Source organism: Pseudorasbora parva, chromosome 13 (assembly GCF_024679245.1).
Source record: "Pseudorasbora parva isolate DD20220531a chromosome 13, ASM2467924v1, whole genome shotgun sequence".
Lineage (NCBI taxonomy): Eukaryota > Metazoa > Chordata > Actinopteri > Cypriniformes > Gobionidae > Pseudorasbora > Pseudorasbora parva.
The window spans coordinates 10,290,153-10,309,304 of NC_090184.1; the positions used below are offsets into that span (position 1 = coordinate 10,290,153).

At 37.3% G+C, this 19,152-nt stretch overlaps 2 protein-coding genes across 2 annotated transcripts in view; one reads left to right on the plus strand and one right to left on the minus strand.

Annotated features, from left to right (window-relative positions):
- The window catches only part of kank3 (KN motif and ankyrin repeat domains 3), a 28,900-nt gene extending 16,689 nt beyond the window's left edge, over nt 1-12,211 (minus strand). Inside the window, exon 1 of the mRNA XM_067412504.1 lies at nt 12,020-12,211. The gene's annotated coding sequence lies outside the window, so the exon portion shown is untranslated. The remainder of the gene's footprint in view (nt 1-12,019) is intronic.
- A 2,320-nt stretch (nt 12,212-14,531) lies between these two features.
- On the plus strand, nt 14,532-18,740 carry ndufa7 (NADH:ubiquinone oxidoreductase subunit A7). The gene is made up of 4 exons (XM_067412505.1): nt 14,532-14,717; nt 14,917-14,966; nt 16,044-16,181; nt 18,610-18,740. The coding sequence occupies exons 1-4, from the start codon at nt 14,667-14,669 to the stop codon at nt 18,683-18,685; spliced, it is 315 nt and encodes a 104-aa protein (XP_067268606.1). The 5' UTR covers nt 14,532-14,666; the 3' UTR covers nt 18,686-18,740.
- Nucleotides 18,741-19,152: the final 412 nt, after the last annotated feature.

Consider the following 19,152-nt stretch of genomic DNA (forward strand, 5'->3'; position numbering starts at 1 on the left):
AAATTCAATCGAGTGCAAACATTTGATTGTTACTGTATATCATCTATTTTAGTTCTTGTCAAGTCAAATTAAAAGAAATCTGTGTACTAACCCTGTACCTTTGATTTCTGGTGCATAAAAATAAAAGCTTTGTGAATAACATTCACCACTCTGAACATGGGAACAGTGACTTCTCAGAGCAGGCAAATAACTCTGACAAATCTTCCACTGTGGCGTTGTCTGAATGGGAGTCATGCTTTGAAAGTGACCTCATAGCACTCCCTCCCATTTTCCTGCAGAGGAAGCAGGAGGTCTCTATTCACATTATATATTATGTGAACTCTGCAGGCCGGGCAAGGACACATCTTACAATTTTTATGAGTGGGCAGTCCCATAAAAATCTTTGACAGAGCCTTCTGACGCCAGCCTTAAAGCATTGTCTGGAAATTGTGTCCAATCACAAGGAATAGTATACCAAACAATTGACATAATGCGTCATCATTCATGCACATTCTTGTTTGAAAACCATGTGACTTCCTTCAATAGAACACAAAATTGGATATTTAGCAGAATGCCCAGGCTTCTCTAGCCTGACGTGGTCATACTCAATTCTAGTCAGAATATGAGTCTGAAACTGCTCCATTGGGCTGTGATTATGGGCCGTGTTTCAACTGAACCAGGAAAGACCTCAATTGGATAGAGCTACAACCAATCAGAGCAACGAAGCGACGCATTGTCAAATGTCAACAGAGCTCAACTGCACTGTGTTGCCAAGTCCGTGTTTTTTTTCCTGCGGGTCGTTTTCTATGTCCGCGGATTGAAGCGACTATTATGTGATATATAGACCCATGAGTGCGAATTTCAGCAGGCAACCTTGCCAAAATAACACACATTTTACCCCCCAATGCCATTTTTCCCCTGGAGAACCCCCCGAGAAGCTATTGTTTAGGGCTATAAGTTGGCGGGTTTGTTGTAAAAACTTGGCAACCCTGTCTGCACGCACGCTGAAATCAGGCTGGAATACACAATCTCTGCCGGTGTTGTAAAAAAAATATATATTTTAATGATACACAGAGTAGGCTACTTACCCAACATGATCATCATTTCTGAGAGAAATTGTGAAGGTGAATGCATATACCAACTAGCTCTCCGTTTAGGATTCGAAAAAATATAATCCAAGCCCCTTTGATGACGTGCATGATTACGTTACTGTTGATCATCTGTCCGTCCTGATGATTTAATTGGTCCGAACAGTTTCTGTTCGGTGATAATTACTCCTCTATGGAGCAAGGCCAGACCGAACTGCCAGACCTAAAATTTTTGTGGGCGGGGCTAAGTTCTGCTGGCATCCAGGCTAAGGCTATCCTTTCCACATAATGGAATCATAGAGTTACCAGAGGTTTTTCAAGTTTATTGATTCTCAATCTCACAGTTGAGCTTCTGTGTTTACCACATTTGATGTGATCGTGTATGTGTGTCAATCTTTGTTTAGATGTAAATAAGGCTCTAAATCAGGGGTCTCAAACTCAAATTACCTGGGGGCTGCTGGAGGTAGACTCTGGGCCAGGCTGGGCCGCATCAAATTTGCATCAAGAAATGTTAATCAATTATTGTATATTAAGAGCATGGATTGGAAACGTTGCATTTTGTGTGTGTGCAATTTAGTTTTTCACTGGAAAGAATAGTCTCTCTCCGCAATGGCATTACGCGATAGATTGACGCGCTCATCTGTGTGTGCTCGTCACTGCATGAGAGAGGGCTGAGCTAACTCTATCAAACACACACACGAAGTGAGGCATAAAGCGCGGCACACGCAATGACTCCGCCAAAAATGGTTTTCAGAGCAACGCGCGGGCCGGGAGTTTGAGACCCCTGGTCTAAATTAAAGGAAGTATATGTAAGATTGTGGCCAAAACTGGTACTGCAATCACTTTCAAATGACTTTAGAGCGGTGTATCCCCTCTCCCCCTTCCCCTGACTTGAGGTTGCCAGATAGGCTGCAGGATCTAGCAGGAATGTTTGTAGCTGCAGGTGTGTTAACTTTGCAGATCTGGCAACCCGGATGCCGAAACACGACTGACTTTGTGATTGGTAGATAGGTGGAGGGTGGAGCTTCAGGCCAAAACACAACATGTCAACATAAGTTGAGGGCCGCAACAACAACTTTTAAATAACAATATCCTGGTCGGACTACTGTTGTCAGTGATAGAAGTATTTGAAATGAACATGATTTCTTAAAGGGTTACTTCAGAGATTAGCATATGACTTTGTATCAGTAGAAACCCTGGAGTATATTCGAATGATTGTGCTTCCCCCCCTGAGACAAGAGATTGATGCATTTTATTTCTGGAAAAATTCCCCCATGACGCAAATATCGTCAATTTGCGCCATTGGAGAAATTGTTGGCCAGAGGCTAAAGACTACAGCCAGCAGAGGGAGCCATTTCTGCATGTTTTCAACTCGAGCGTGGGGGATCGGAGATCACACTCACAGCACTCAACTTCTCAAACTAATTCCTATGGTGGCCCAGTAGTGCAGCCGTACTAAATTAAACCACAACACAACGAAATTGCCACAACACAACGGAAACAAGGCACAATACAACGAAATCACCACAGCACGACGGAAATGCTCCCGACCACGAGGGGGCTCTCGGAGTGCAATAAAGTTAGTTTCCCTTGCCATTGCTCTATAGATTGGCCAGTCTTACAAAGTTTTAAACACTACGATCAGTTTTAAGTGTGTAACCATTGTATATCAACATGAAATATCAATTTAAAATCACCTACAGGCATTAGAGCTGCATATTTATACTCGAAAACACTTTTACGCGCTGCCAAGGCGATGGTTATTTTGTTGTGTTGTGCCTAGTTTCCGTTGTGGTGATTTCGTTGTGTTGTGGCTCGTTTCCGTTGTGTTGTGGTGATTTTGTTGTGTTGTGGCTCGTTTCCGTTGTGTTGTGGTGATTTTGTTGTGTTGTGGCTCGTTTCCGTTGTGTTGTGGTGATTTTGTTGTGTTGTGGCTCGTTTCCGTTGTGTTGTGGCAAATTCGTTGTGTTGTGGCTCGTTTCCGTTGTGTTGTGGCAAATTCGTTGTGTTGTGGCTCGTTTCCGTTGTGTTGTGGCAAATTCGTTGTGTTGTGGCTCGTTTCCATTGTGTTGTGGTAATTTTGTTGTGTTGTGGCTTGTTTCCGTTGTGTTGTGGCAAATTCGTTGTGTTGTGGTTTCATTTAGTACAGCTGCACTTCTGGGCCACCATAAATTCCTATGAAAGTTAAGCTTTCAAAGGCATGAACTGAACGTGCGCTGTGAATCTATGCCACGGACGCGTTTACCTCAGCTCTCATCACAAGCTCATCCATGACTGTCAATATCTGTGAGACTCCCTCAGCGGCTAAATCACATATTGAACAGACACGTTCAGTTTTTAATTGTAGTGTCTGTTCTCTAACTGAACTGATTTTAAAATGAACGCAGTCGCTGTGGGAAAGTGAAAGTGATTCAGTAATCACTGTGTGAAAGTGATTCAGAAGCGTTCTGGGAAATGTTATCTTTCATCCCCATGAGACAAAAATACGTCCTTTTCTCAGTCTAGAAAGCACCAAATAAAAAATAATTTCACATTTCTACTACATTAATGACCAGTTTAGATTCAGATTCATCTTACCAGCGCTGAAGTAGTCCTTTAATGTCTATTGACATATATCAGGGCATTTTTATGATTCATTGAAATACATTTCTTACATACAGTTCCTTTAAAACTGTTCATATCAAATCATATAAAACAATCATATCTCTGCACAAGACTTGGATAATCTGATCAATAATTTGATTCATATGGATTAGTTTTGCGATGCCTTTATGACCTTTTTGTATTGTTAAAGTTTTGGTTGTGTAGAAGAAATGTCTCTTAATTTGTGTTTTGAAGGGGAATTAAAGTAAATTATGACTACATTTTTATTTTGGGTGACCTAACCCTTTAAGAAGACTTGGAATATAGAGCACATTTATTTGGAAAAAATATTATTTTATGGTATTTGTCATTTTAGAGCTTTGCCAGAGTCTATCTCCATTTACTTCTGCTAAATATCTCTGTTTCTGTTCAACATATGAAACAAATTTATCTTGGAATTATTTGATGGCTTTTTGTCTTTCATATTTGGGTGAACGGTTCTTCTAACCTACACAAATTCTGCATTGCATTGTTGTTTTAGTGTCACAGCATGCACAGCAACACAGCTGCTCTTTCCTGAAGGGAAAAATTTCCTCCTCTGAATTTGCCTCACTGGCACGACATGCTCAAAACCCGTCTTCGGCGCAATAATTCCGATCTTTCATGTATTCATACTCTTGTGTAATTGACGCCCCATCCTAAATAAATCTGTCTCTTCCGTGATACCCTGAATATTTTGAATAATCCGATCTAATATGATTTCCGACCTGTAAGGTTGCCAGAGTAATAATCTTACACGGTGTGTTAATAGGCCAGAGGAGAACTGGCACCCCGACTGAGTCTGGTTTCTCCCAAGGTTTATTTTTCTCCATCACGCCCTGATGGAGTTTTGGTTCCTTGCCACTGTTGCCTTTGGCTTGGCTTGCTCAGTTGGGGACACTAAAAATATGATTAAAGTTATTCAACTTATTATACAAATAAAATATATGAATTAGGTCTTATTTAATTCTATAAACTATAATACTGATCTGCCAACATTGTCGCTATATGATAAATTAAAATAAGCTGATAACATCACTGTTTTCTCCAGTACGACTGTACAGCCAAATCTAATTTTGTCGCAATATTATCCTGTTTGACACTGTGAAGCTGCTTTGACACAATCGTGATTGTAAAAGCGCTATATAAATAAAGTTGATTGATTGATTGATTGAAGGGAAGTGGCCCTGATAAGACCCCAGGGTCTCCTGGAAAAGCAGCCATTGTCTTGCAGGACAGTGAGTGCTAGACATTTGATCAATAGAGCAAAAGCTGCTTCCTCAAGGACCAGGCATAGAAAAATAAACAAGGAAATGAAGCGCATGCACATGCTCTAAAAACGACATCCCTAGTGAAATCCGCTCGTTTGTCAGAATACAAAAGATAATGTTTAAAGTTCTAGATGCTGCAGGAAATAAAATTATATTTTAAAGACCAAAACATGCTATTCTGTGACCATCAATCACATTTAGCATATGTGCATGTCTAATAAACTTCATTAAACATTAAAGGACTTTTTAGATTCCTTCTATGTTATTCTCATATCAGTTAACATCTACAAAAAAAAAAAAAATTGATTAAATGATAATAAAGTTACAATTTTACTAGTCTCGGCTTCAGGCGGCACACCTAGAGTCTGTTAACTGAACATCTGACTCATAATACACACAAAAAACCCCACAAAGAAATGGTTAATTGCCAGTTCAAATCAGATTAGCTTTGAAGGATCAAAGGCACAGCATTTACAATTTAGAAATGCTCAAGTCATTTTAACAAACATTTGTAAGTTGTTGCTACAATAAACACTTTTGAAAAATAACTAATCACTAGATTCGCCAGCTTGAGATTTGTGGCATAAAATATTTGCTTAGTTTGAAGCACTTACTAGAAACCACATATTTTTGAGCAGAAATGTATTTTCAGGTTTCTTTGAAATAGAGTAGTGCAGGTATGACGCCAGAACCCGGAAAACTAATTTGAGATTTTCCTTTGGGTTTTTATAATGGGATTTTTCGATTTATGTGTAAAATAAAGCCTGTGGTAAACATAACTCGACTATACTTTGATGTTTTGTTTACAGATTACACACACACCCATAGCAAAAATGTGAATTTTGAAAACAAGGTAAGACATCATGGTGTGAGTGTGTGCCGTGTACATTGTACAACAAAGCGTCTAAGTATCGTTATTAATGTCAAAGTTATTTAAATGTTTTTAATAAGATGTGCTGTTATTTCCACGTCTGTGTATTATTGTAACATCTACTATTTTAGGTAAACTCATCCTTAAACTGCATGCATAAAAAAATGAATAGGTCACCTGTTGTTCACAGACTCTTTCTGTCTAAGTGGGCGGCTCTCGGTCAGGATTACTAGCAATGTGGCTGTATGACGATAGTAAAAGGTCTGTCTACATAAGATTACATTTTTACAAATGTTTACATTTGTTAAAGAGGCACCTTTTTACAAGATGTAATATAATTTGGAAACCCACCCGGATTTCTAGAAAAGGGCGGAGCCTACAGCTCGTTTCTCCGATACTCTGCCAATAAAAAACAAAACATCTGCTATCGCGGTCACGCTCACGTGACAGTAGTTCTTCATTTAAGTTTATAATCTGCATGCGTTTTAAAGCCATTTTAGTCTAAACTTCTGATATATGGTTTTCTGAGTGCACACACATCAAAATTACTCACAAACTAAAGAAAGCTGGATGTCAGACGGCACATTAGTATTAAACTAAGCTCTCTTTCACGTCTTATTGCACTTAAACGGTCATATACAGGTTTTGTCAAGAACACACAAAGTTCACATAAACACTGTCAGTTTTTTTTCTGTAAATGTTTTACTGGCTGTGGCTTGATCCAAACTTTATAAAATGCTAACTGACGACTGATTAACTATATGCTGACACTTATCGGCGTGTAAGCCACATCTTGGAACAGCAATATTTTTGTTATCTGCAATACTTTATTCCAGTTCATTAATATGGCGGTTACCAAAATGAATAAAACAGATCTCTCAGGTTTCACCATGAAAGGGGAACACACTTACGTAGAATAAAAAAAACTATTCGTTTTAAATTTTGATAAATGGAAAACTGCATCTCTAGCAAAGCCTGATAGAGGCCAGCTGCTGTGACAGTTTGGTGAATAACAGCAACATCCTTCCATTGTTTCTAAAAGCTGCTTCAGAAAATTGACTCTTCCTGTGAAAAACAGCTCATTTATGGGAATAAAAACAGATTCTCAAGGCCAGTAACAGACTCTAGTGGAGTCATTATTAAGCGTTTATATTTCACTGCTATTACTGCACATACTCAAACATCAAGTTATGAGTATGAACGTGTGTACATTTCCCACACTGTGTGTGCTAAAAACATGAATAATACCTCAAAGTATGTAGCTTGTTCAGGAGAAGTGTTTTAAAGTGTTTTAGTAATTTTAAGAGGTCTTTTGAAGGAGATACCCCAGTCACACTGTGTGGCCTTCAGATTAGTTCAAGAACAGTGCGTAAAGAGCTTCATGGAATGGGTTTCCATGGCTAAGCAGTTTCTAAGCACGACGCCACTGGAATCTGTGGAGACGTGTTCTCAATGAATCACGCTTCTCTGTCTGGCAATCCGATGGACGAGTCTGGGTTTGGCAGTTGCCAGGAGAACGGGCCTTGTGTTACTCCATTGTGCCAAGTGTAAAGTTTGGTGGAGGGACGATTATGGTGTGGGATTGTTTTTCATGGGTTGGGCTTGGCCCCTTAGTTCCAGTGAAAGGAACTTTTAATGCTTCGGCATAACAAGACATTTTGGATAATTTCATGCTCACAAATTTGTGGGAACAGTTTGGGGATGGCCTCTTCCTGTTCCAACATGAGTGCGCACCAGTGCACAAAGTAAGGTCCATGAAGACATGAATGAGCGAGTTTGGTGTGCTGGAACTTGACTGAGTCCTGACCTCAACCCAATAGAACACCTTTGGGATGAATTATATCATAGACTGTGAGCCAGTCCTTCTCGTCCAACATCAGTGTCTGACTCCTGAACCTTGTGGAAAGCCTTCCCAGAATAGTTGAAGCTGTTATAGCTGCAAAGGGTGGGCCAACTCCATATTAAACCCTACGGATTAAGAATGGGATGCCATTGAATTTCATTAAATAACATGTAAAGACAGGTGTCCCTAAACTTTTGGAAATATAGTGTATTATACAGCTAGACCTTAAACGACGAGACATTTCCGACCAATAGTCTATCCAAAATTGAGCACAATCAAGCGAGGGGGTTCACATCATAATTTGAGTAGCCTGACAAGCCAGACCTACATCAAGATGTTTGATCTGGAAACTCACCATCGACAGGGCCAATCCGAGGGGCGGGATAAACGGTTGTCTTTCAAACTCCCTCTGCACGCAATAGGGTAGCGCTACCACCAACCAGAGCAACGAAGGTGAAACAGAGCCAGTTGAAAGATTAAACTTTCGCCGTATCCAGTCGGCAAAACTCAGAACACATCTTCCCTTCTTAAGAATGACTTCAGTGCCGTTCTTTGTTCTTTTCTCAGAGAAAAGCTTAACTCCAAGTCTTCCAGAGTCACTGTCAAAGCTGATTCGAAAGACCGCTGTTCGCCAGTTTCTGTGTTTACTAGAAGCACGCAAGCGCAACTCGGCCGTCATTATGTTAAGCCCCGCCCACCGACTCTATACACGATGTGATTGGCCAGACCAGAGTTTGGCGTTTACAGCTCAGAAGTGTATTGAGAGTTGCAAGACAACACTCGCGGCAAATTAGATTTGCTGCCGCTAGGGTGCGTCTAGATTTCTAGGCTATAATTTGAGGTTAATGTGTTACAAATCAGATTTTAACCTGGTGAAAGGTAAATGGCACAGGGCACGTAACTATATTTGTTTCTTGTTACGCAAAGGCTTACATCATATCCAGGAGTTAAGTTAGTTAATTTGGGTAAAATTACAGGCTTTGCTTATCCCGTGCACCACACGAAAATCACACGAGGTCCCTAGATAATACTAATCCTGTGTGAATAGGGCTTTATACAATGTGTCAGTATTTATCATGACAAATCAATATGCAAAGCTGTGATCATGCTCAGCTCTGCAATGAACAGAATGTTCAGTTCATTATATCTAGCACTTTGTGTGTGTGTGTGTGTTTGTGTGTGTGTGTATTCTGGGGTATTCTTGACAAGCAGAAGGTTGGTCTTACAAGAGTCTATTTCCAACTTGATTATCAACTTGATCCTGTCAAACTCAGTGTAGGTAGCTCTCCCATAAAAGTATGTTTATTTCACTTCATAGATCATGTTAAGTGTCAAGTGCTGCAAGAGAAGAGATAAAGTTTGATAATTGCGCATGAGCTTGTCAAATCAACAAAAAACAGACAGGGAACATTTTAAATTCTCTGCCAACATTTCTGCCATTTTGCTAACTTATGGCAAATGAACTGATGTCCCTATGACCCCATCCCTTCAAAAACACACAAATAATCCATGTCTGCCAACCTGATGTCAGCAGATCACTAAATTAAATGCTAACTATGTGAACTGTATAAAATTGGCTAATTTGAATTGATTTGAAATATTACCACAAGTTTCCTATTCACTTGTATTTTCTTCACACTGGCTACAAAATAGTTCCCTTATGAAAACCACTTTCCTGGTACCTTTAGTTTTAGGATAAAAATTGCCTGTGGCAATAATTTTTGTTGTGCTAAACATTCAGATTCCTTAATGTGGAGACTAATTAAGCTCTATTGTATCTAGCCTACTTCCTTGTCTCTGTCTAATAAACCTGGCATTGTATATTACGAACATTGTTGGCTCTTGAACAAATATCTTTAGTTTAGTTGTAAGTTGTTTTAGATACAAGTATCTGATAAATACACACATATAAATGTACTGTCAGCAGAACAGATAAAAGCAAACAAAAAATCTTCTAAGTCAAAGTCCGATTTTTATATTTGTAACATAAATATAATACAGCGGGTCACGGCATCAAATGTAAACGGTCCTGCTCGACGCACTCCGAGCAGGATTCGAACCGGTGTCTCTGGCATGGGAGGCAGGTGCTCTAACAAGGACACTGAAGTCAGCAGTCTCTAGCATGCCTCTCGAGGCCAGGGGAGTAAGGTTTACTGGCACAGCTCTTACTACCTCCGTTATTCTGATGTCTGTAAACATACAGAAATAAAGGCACTAACTTTGTGATGTGCTAATTGGTTTAACATTTTCAGACAGAGCTCTCTCTCCCATGCTGGTACAATGCTCAGTATTATCCACACATACCGACAAATAATGTGATTTAGAGGAAGAGAAAGTCTCTAGAACATGCTGCTGTGAACACTGCAGGCTCTATTCGCCTGTAAACAACTTATACATTATCCACATTAACGCATGAACAAAGAACTTTTGTCAGAGAAGTGAGTCAAATCATGTCCCACTATTTAACTATATTAAATTAAGGATGAGAATGTATTAGACCACATTTAATAGTGAATCATTGCAAAGTAGCAAAAGCCAGCATTAGGATGAGGTGGACACACAACTTTATGAATTACAATCGGTTTTTACTATTATTATAGGATCACATGGACATACAGAGGCTAAATGGGTGTCTATCAAATCCTAAACATCGCATCTTTACACTCAGAATTGTAGAATTAGTGGAATTACATTCAGAAAAATACTGAGATGTATACAGTGCTTTGTGATTGAGAAGTTCAGTCTGAAATGGCACAATTACACTCGATAAAAGGATGGGTTAAAAACAACCCAATTTGGGTTGAAAATGGACAAACCCAGAAATTGGGTTGTTTGAATGGGTCCATTCAATGGATTCAAACAACCCAATTTCTGGGTTTGTACATCCCAGCATTTTTTAGAGTGTAATATGCCATTTCAGACTGAACTTCTCAATCACAAAGCACTGTATACGTCTCAGTATTTTTCTGAATGTAATTCCACTTTTTGGAATGTTTCCCACTTAATATGAAGAAGGAGAAGGGCGAGTGGAGGGGCGACCCAGACAGGGGGGATGGCCCATAAATAGAATCATGAGACCTGAAGCATGTGATTCTTTAGTGTTTTGGAGGCAAGTTTAATTTTCAAGCAGCACATTTAGTAACACATTTTCCTGGGACAACAACAACAACATACTGAATTGTTAATAGCAGTTCCGTCTGCAAATAACATTTAGTGGACCTCATAAGTGGAAAGGTCATGCAATATTTCTTCATTTTGTTTTCTCCCTTTGGTCATATAGCATTCATTGTATTGTTAATATTTATTTATTGCATTCTAATATTGCACAAAGACAATGAGTATGCAGATCATAAATCATTTTTTGCAATACTGTAACCATAATTTAGGGCATGTTTGAATGCAAATTAAAACCCTTTTTTGTAATATTATTTTCTTGCAATAAACATACATTTAAAAAAAAAAAAATCTGGTTAAAGGTTTTAATTAATGCTGAGCAATCAATTACTTGCGAATTAATCGCATCCAAAATAATAAAAAAATGTATACACATATATTATGTAAACACAAAACTTCAATTTTAGATGCACTTAATCGTGATTAATCATTGCCCAGCATTATAGTTTTAATAAAAGGATTTGAGATTTACTCTCTCACTCAATGGTTTAATAACTCAATAGCTAGTTTTGCAAATGTTCAAAAACTCAAATGTTTTTTTGTAGTTATTGATAAACCTATAAATATTCCTATTAATTCAATAAATTTGCAAACACATTATGTTTACAAACAGCTTAATGTTGAGCTTCATGAATGCAGAAGGAGTTTGTGCTGAATTAATTTAGGCTTAGGCCTATACATGATATCTAATAGTTCTCTTTCCTCAAAGACCAAAGGTTTGTGCTTTTATCAATCAATTAACCAACAAATGAATTAATAAACAAATCAACCAATAAAGTAATTGGACACTCATTTTTTGTAGGCTACGTTAGTGTTGAAGCAATATGATTGACTTGAATTAATATAAAGCCTTGTATCAGTTTAAACTTTACTTATGTTATTATGCGGATATTTAAAAATGTTGCTGTTAAAATACTAAACGTGCCATAAAAAAAGCCATTTAAAGACAGACACAAAGTCCCGTATGGCTATATATCTCATTTTGCGTAACATATTTAAATACCAAGTTATACCAAGGACAGCCAAGCATCATCCTTGTTTAATCGATTGTGAAACCTAACGTTAACCTTAAACAATCATCAAAGACAGAACTACTGGTGAAGAAGAAACAGCGCTCCCCATTCTGATACTGTCCAAAGTTACTCTTCAGAAGTCATGAAACTTGTCTTACCCTGTGGGTGACGTTTGCTATTTTGTTTTGTTTTTTGCGCTATAACAATCCGGGTGTGTTCTGATTTATTTCCAGCCGTCAGACGAGCAGTGGTTAGCGTTCATTCCGAGTTAGTTTGTTTTTAAGGGTCTGTGGCGGGATCCAGTTGAAATGAGTTTAACTGTATCGCTCGCGCTCATGGGCGGCGCTGCACGTCTTCTGCTGGCATCGCTTTAAATGGGTGGTCCTGATTTCCTCCCACCATGAAACGACGTCGTAATCTTCATGTTCAAGAGCTCTACATTTAGACCGATCTGAGTCAGGCACACATATTGAATGTCCCAGACTGGAAGTCCCCAAGAAACCCAATTATTATGAATGCAGGGGCCCAAATTCTCACATATTAGACAGACAGGCAGATTTGAACCTCTTAAAGATAGGACTTCACACAATGAAAGCCTAATATGTAAAATGACTGATTCAATTAATCTTATAGGCTTACATATAAGGTCTGGTCAGTGAAATATACAGATCTAATATCATTTGACTGTGAACAACTTTATAGACAGATACCTATCTGTTTCCTAATATGAATAACTTATAAATCATTTCATGCATGGACAACATTATGTTAATATATTACAATATATAACATGCTGTTTTTTTATATATTAAAACTATTTGATAATATATTTACGTATTAATGAAGGCAATTTCATATTCAATATTCATAGCTCTACTGTATACACGGCACGTAATAAAATATGGTAGTGTATTTTTGAACATGTACTAAATGCACCTTCTCCTCACCATATGCCGGCATGATTGATCTCAAGCAAGGATTTGGATAAAATGTTCTGAAGGAATCCACAATCTTAGTTGTGATGCAGCATAATCATAGATCATATAGCCTAGCCTAGAATTAACCAGAGGAGGACTTGTCAACCAATGGTGCCTGGTTTTTCTCCATTTATGTCACACTTTCTGGCTGCGTCCGAAACCTGGAAAATGCTGCCTTCGGAGGACACATTTGAAAGCAGGAAGGCATCAAGCTGTGCCGAATCTAATGTTTGCTTCACTTCCTATCTCCTGAGATACCTTCATCTGATCGATTTTTTAAGGCAGCGTACATGTGTCCTTCGCTGCCTTTGATATCCCACAATCCTGTGCTTTCCATTCAGTGACAGTTGAGCTGGGGGAAAAAGATGGCGTCCGGAAGTTGTGTTTGCGTGTCAGTTTGTGTGTAAATGTATGATTTTTACCAACATACTACACTTCTGATGTCATTTCTAGCGAGAAATCACTACTGTAGTAATTAAATATGTGTGTAGTTCTCACCAAAGCTCTCTCTATTTAGCTATAGAAACTGTTACACTGCCTTAGAAGTCTGTCCGAAATTAGTTTCATGAGATGCCTTCATGCACATAACGCTGCCTTACAAGTCATTGTCTGATGAGGCAGCGAGGCAACGAGTCAGCAGCCTAGGTTTTCGGACGCAGCCTCTGTCACCTTTTTGTTCTGCTTAGTTGTTAACAAATATATAGTTCACCCCAAAATGAAAATGTTGTCATCATTTACTCACCCTCAAGTTGTTTCAAACCTGTATACGTTTCTTTGTTCTGCTGAACACAAAAGAAGATTGTCGGAAACCAATTGGGTCCATCAATTATGTTTAATTCCCCCATATTCTTCAAAAGTTATTGAACTCAATTAACACTGAACTGACCTCAGCTGAACAATGACACATTTCTTTTTGCTGCTTTACAGCAGAATTGAATTCGGTTTACTTGATTACTACAAGTTGCGTTGAAGCATTCTGTATTATATAAAGTATGGGCCTAAATAAAGGTAAATGAAATATATGTGGCAACATGTATAGGCCTATGTGCAGTTGTGCTATTTGTGTTATACTGGTATAGGCATATTTATGTGCTATTGTGATATATATATATATTTGTAAATTCTCATTTTCCACAACATCTTGCCATGAAAATGAGCATTTGCTCTTTTTATACATTTTTTGTTACACACACAGTATTAATTGTGTTAAAGGCCTGTGTTGAATAAATTAGTTTGTCATAATCCTTATTTTGTAACTTTACATCGCCCTCTCACCCAGGGTCTACAACAAACCCGGACGATGGGTTGAATTTTAACATCACTCCTTGTGTTTGAATTGAAACCACACATTTTCTGTTTGCGCTGAAAAGTAAAGATGAAAAGATGTCATTTAGCTGACACTTGTAAAGAGTTCAGATGCAGACATAATGTCAACATTTTTACCATCCCCGGTTTCGAATTATTTAAACCCTAATTTAAAACGGCCCTTATTGGGACATATAGCTATATCTCTCTGAACTGGTTAACGCGGTTAAATAGGTGAAAAATAGTTTTTGCTTGGCATCTAAATTCAATAAGAAATTGATGTCGTTAGTTTGCGTTTGATACGACAGGTGGCGCGAAATTCTGTAGTTCTTGCGGATGTGACCGTCACTGAACCAGAGAATAAGAACAAGACTTCCGGCCCGCTGGTCCTTCACTGCTACTGCATCTGACCCAGGATCAGCCTGACTCCCTTACGTTTCTTCATGATTGTGAAGTCTCGTTCGTCTGAAACTGATTCTGCAACAGATTCACAGTGAACAGCGATTTCACCTTGACACCAACTATGGCGTCGGCTACGAAATTCATCCAGAGACTGAGGAATTATTTGTCAGGGGTGAGATGATGACGATAATGATTTTAATAGTTTATCAGACATGCACTGTTAGATGTACAGTATGACAAAAAACGTGTATGCCTATGTATGTGTGTATTGTTAGTAGAATACAGTAGAATAAGCAGAATACAGCCTTGGCAGTTCATGTCTAGATAATATTTTGTTCAGTAACACATCCACTTTTCTTGTTCATTAACAGCAAGATCTCCAATCAAAACTACAACTTCGGTACAATGAAATAGCAAAGAGGTAGATATATTTGCATTTTTCAAATAAGTACTTTGGGATCTTGAAATTGATTATATCGGTCACTAAACAATATGGTATTCATTAACGGTATAACGTTATATAACTAGCATGAAATCAACAAATATGAATAAATACTGTAATGCATGCATTTCGCATTGTTAACACATTTGTTACAGTATTTATTCATCTTTTTAAATGTTAGTTGATGAAAAATACAGTTGTTCATTGTTTGTTTCACAAATCAAGTTTTGATTTTAAATAATGTATTAGTAAATGCCGAAATGAACATGAACTAATAAATGCAGTAGAAGTATTGTTAATTCTTAGTTCATGTTAACTAAAGTAGTTAACTCATATTGTTGTCAAATGATTAATAGCAATCCCATCCAAAATAAAAGTTTGTGTTTACATTATGCATGTGTATAAAAATGATATGTATTTGAATATGCACACATAAATGTACATATTTAATAAATATTTGTCTTGTATATTTATATATTTCATATTATATATAAATATTTTATTTATGCATACATGCATGTGTGTGTATTTATGTATACATAATAATTATACCCAGTACACACACACATTTTGTAAACACAAATTATTATTTCGGATGTGATTGCGATTAAACATTTGATATAGTTAACTGAGGAAACCTTTTTGTAAAGTGTTACTGGATTATCTGTCTGAAACCAACGCTGTACATGTGTATTTTTATGATGTTAATATTGATTCATTTTTATGAATGGGCAGTTGACAGATTTAGGTAGAAATGTAAATACTTGAATAAATAAATTCACTTTTTTTGGTTTTGTTTTTACAAAAAAATAAACAATTTTGTCTTCATTCCAATGGATCTGCAGCGAAACAAACAAATTTGTTTTTTGCTGTCTACAAAAATAAAGATTTTTTTTTTTTAATTCTTTGAATACAGTAAAATTGTTGTCATGTGAACTGCCCAATATTTTTTCATATTTATATTTACTATAAAAGCCTTAATTTCTAAGGTTGTTCAGTGTCAGTGAGTGCAATCCTTACACAATGGTGAATATTTATTGATTTCATTGATGGTAGGACTCAGCCCCCACCCAAACTTCCAGTTGGACCCAGCCATAAATTTGCAAATAACTACTACTGTCAGAGAGATGGACGCAGAGAGTCTGTTCCACCAACTGTGATCATGTCTTCACAGAAGGCCCTAACAGCTGGAAGGTGGGTTGGCATTTCTTAATAGAAATTATTTAACAAATATTTTCTACAGTGTATATTTTATGTTTTTAGCAGGCATTCCTTTATACGAGCAACTGCATTAGAAAGTACCATGAATAACAATCATTAGCAAGGCTGTGAATACCTATTTAGAAAAGCTCTTATGTATATAATACAGTGTTGTAAATCCCTTGTGTATCTAGATTTGGTAAGTTTGCATCTACATAAAAAAGTTATGTTTCTTGACAGTGGAATGTATTATTTGGTTTGTTTCATGAAGATTTTGCTTGCTTGATATTAACAAAGTTGGGTGTAATACATTACTAAGTAATGAATTACAGAAATTTAATTACTTTCCCCTTGAAAAAGTAAGGAATAAAATACTTCAATGCAAAATTTAACATCTAATGTTAAAAATGTATGTTTAAAACTTTTAATGTAACCTTCACTCTTTAAAATTGTTGTTTGGTCAGTTCAATAATAATTTATGCAATTTTATATTATTTATTTGAAAGAATTAAAAGAGCAGTTTCATGCCTATCCATGTCTATTCTGCTGGTTTAGAAAGTAAATAGTAATGCAGTACTCTTTAAATGATCAGGGTAAATTGTACTTATTTTGTCTTCAGGGAAGCATCTTAGGTTGCTTCTGAAGGGTAGTGTTTAATAGGGGGAAAAATCTTTGAACAAAATAAGAAAGATTTATGCCACTCATAATGCATTGTGCAACGTTTTGACCTTTTTAATAATTTAAGTAATAGTTTTATAAATAAATGAATCCTTATAACCAGTATGTTACCATCCATTATGAAAAACGGCTTATTCAGGGCAGTACTAAAACAACATGCAATTTGTATTATTAGCAACGTTTTGACCTTTTTAATAGTTTAAGAAATAGTTTTTTAAATATATGAATCCAGTCGTTGATCATCCACAAAACAACAAACAGTTTTAAGATTTAAGGGTATGTCAATTTGAGAACTGAATTTTTGTGTATAAATGTGGATTGTAAACTAATGAGCCAAAACATTATAGGTAAGCAGATGGTAAGCAGACTATCCGTTCTTCTAATGAATGTGGATGCAGATTAAATGGGCAGGAATAAATATCCATTTTAACAAGGGCCAAATTATGTTAAGGGAACTGGGTCAGAGTGGCTTGATGTTTGCTCCTTGTCGGCATTGGTGAGAATTGGTATTTACTGTTGGCATTGGTAGAACAGTAATCCGAGGAGGGCATACCACAAATTGGTGATGATGTTGGGCACCCAAGGCACATTGATGGACAAGGACACAAGGCTATCCCGTCTGGTCCGAGCCAACGGAAAGTCTACTGTGGCTCAAGTCACACAGATTTGAATGGTGGTCTTGGGAGGAATGCACAGTGCATCACACTCTACTGCTTATGGGGCTGTGAAGGAGCTGTAACTTTTTGTAGCTTTTGTAGCTTTTTGTGTTTTATTTTACATCCTGTGCAAGTGTGTGGCGTTTACCTTTGGAAGTGATGGCACCAGGATACACTGTAGGATGACGACAAGCCGGTGGAGGGAGTGTGATGCTCCGGGAAATTCGCTGGCAAATTTTCTTTGCAAAAATTTGACATGTGCCACCTACCTAAACATTATTGCAGAGCATGTACACCCCTTCATGACAATGGTGTTCCCTGGTGGAAGTGGCCTCTTTCAGCAGGATAATGCACTCTTCCACACTGCACGCATTGTTCAGGAATGGTTTGAGGAACAAGGTTCTTCTGGCCTTCAAATTCCCCCGATCTCAATACCACAGGACACCTTCAGGGGTCTTGAAGAGCAGAGGCTGTCAAACCTGTCCTGGAGCACTCCCAGCCCTTCACATTTTGTATGTCTCCCTTATCAAACACACAATTCAGGTCTTGCAGACTCTACTAATGAGTTGAATCAGGTGTGTTAGGTGAGTGCAGTGCTGGGGTTCCTCCAGGACAAGTTTGACACCCCCTGTTTTAGAGACTGTTGCAGGTCAGCGCTGTTTTGATAAAACACGGAGGACAAATTTTATATTAGGCAGGTGTTCATAATGCTCTGGCTCATCTATGTATGTTACCATCCTTTACAAAAATTTCTTATTCAGGACAGTACTAAAAAACATATATTTTTTTAATACATATATTTGTATTATTACCATCTTACACATTCTGCAAGATGCATGCAAAGTCATGAGCAGTTCCTTTTTTGGTGACTTTGATGCCTTATTGTGTTCAATGTGTGCATGAATTAGCCAGGGACGTGATAAAATATGGAAACATTTTCAATGCTATGTTCATATTTTAATACATTTTACTTAAGTGAAAATTTTATTGAGAATTTACTGGAAAAAAGGGGTTTAAGTTGTATCAAAGTATGCTTTCAGTGATAACCATTGGCATTGATCTCTTAATATTCCTTTTTTGTTTCACAGTGAGGTTTCTGCAAAACCCAAATTCCCTGTTGTGCCCGGGCCCCAGCCGAAGGAACTTCCAGTGAGCGCTGACTAAATTTATGGTGTGAAATATATATAATAATAAAGGATGTGTATATACAAGAAACATATCATGGTACTCTTTCTGTTTTTTGTTTTTGTTTTTTTACTCCATAAGTAATCAATGACCATAAACAATGAGGTTTTGTTTTTATTTTTATTTATCTTGTTTATTAAGGAAGTTTTCACAATGCAAACCTTGTGACAACCTTCTAACAGTGATTGGAGAAGAATGTCTTTTAAATATAAAATACGATCTAAAGGGAAGATTAAATTTCCACAGCACATCTGTTTTTTTTTAAATATAATATAAATAATGGCGCTTCACCAATATGTAAAGATTAATGATCAAATCAGCAGAAATTGAATGAAATTATATAAAAACACATATAAAGCAATATAAAAGTAATTTGCCTTGGTTATCATGTTTATTAATAATAATAATACATACTAATAAAACTGATTTTATTGTATGAATATGTT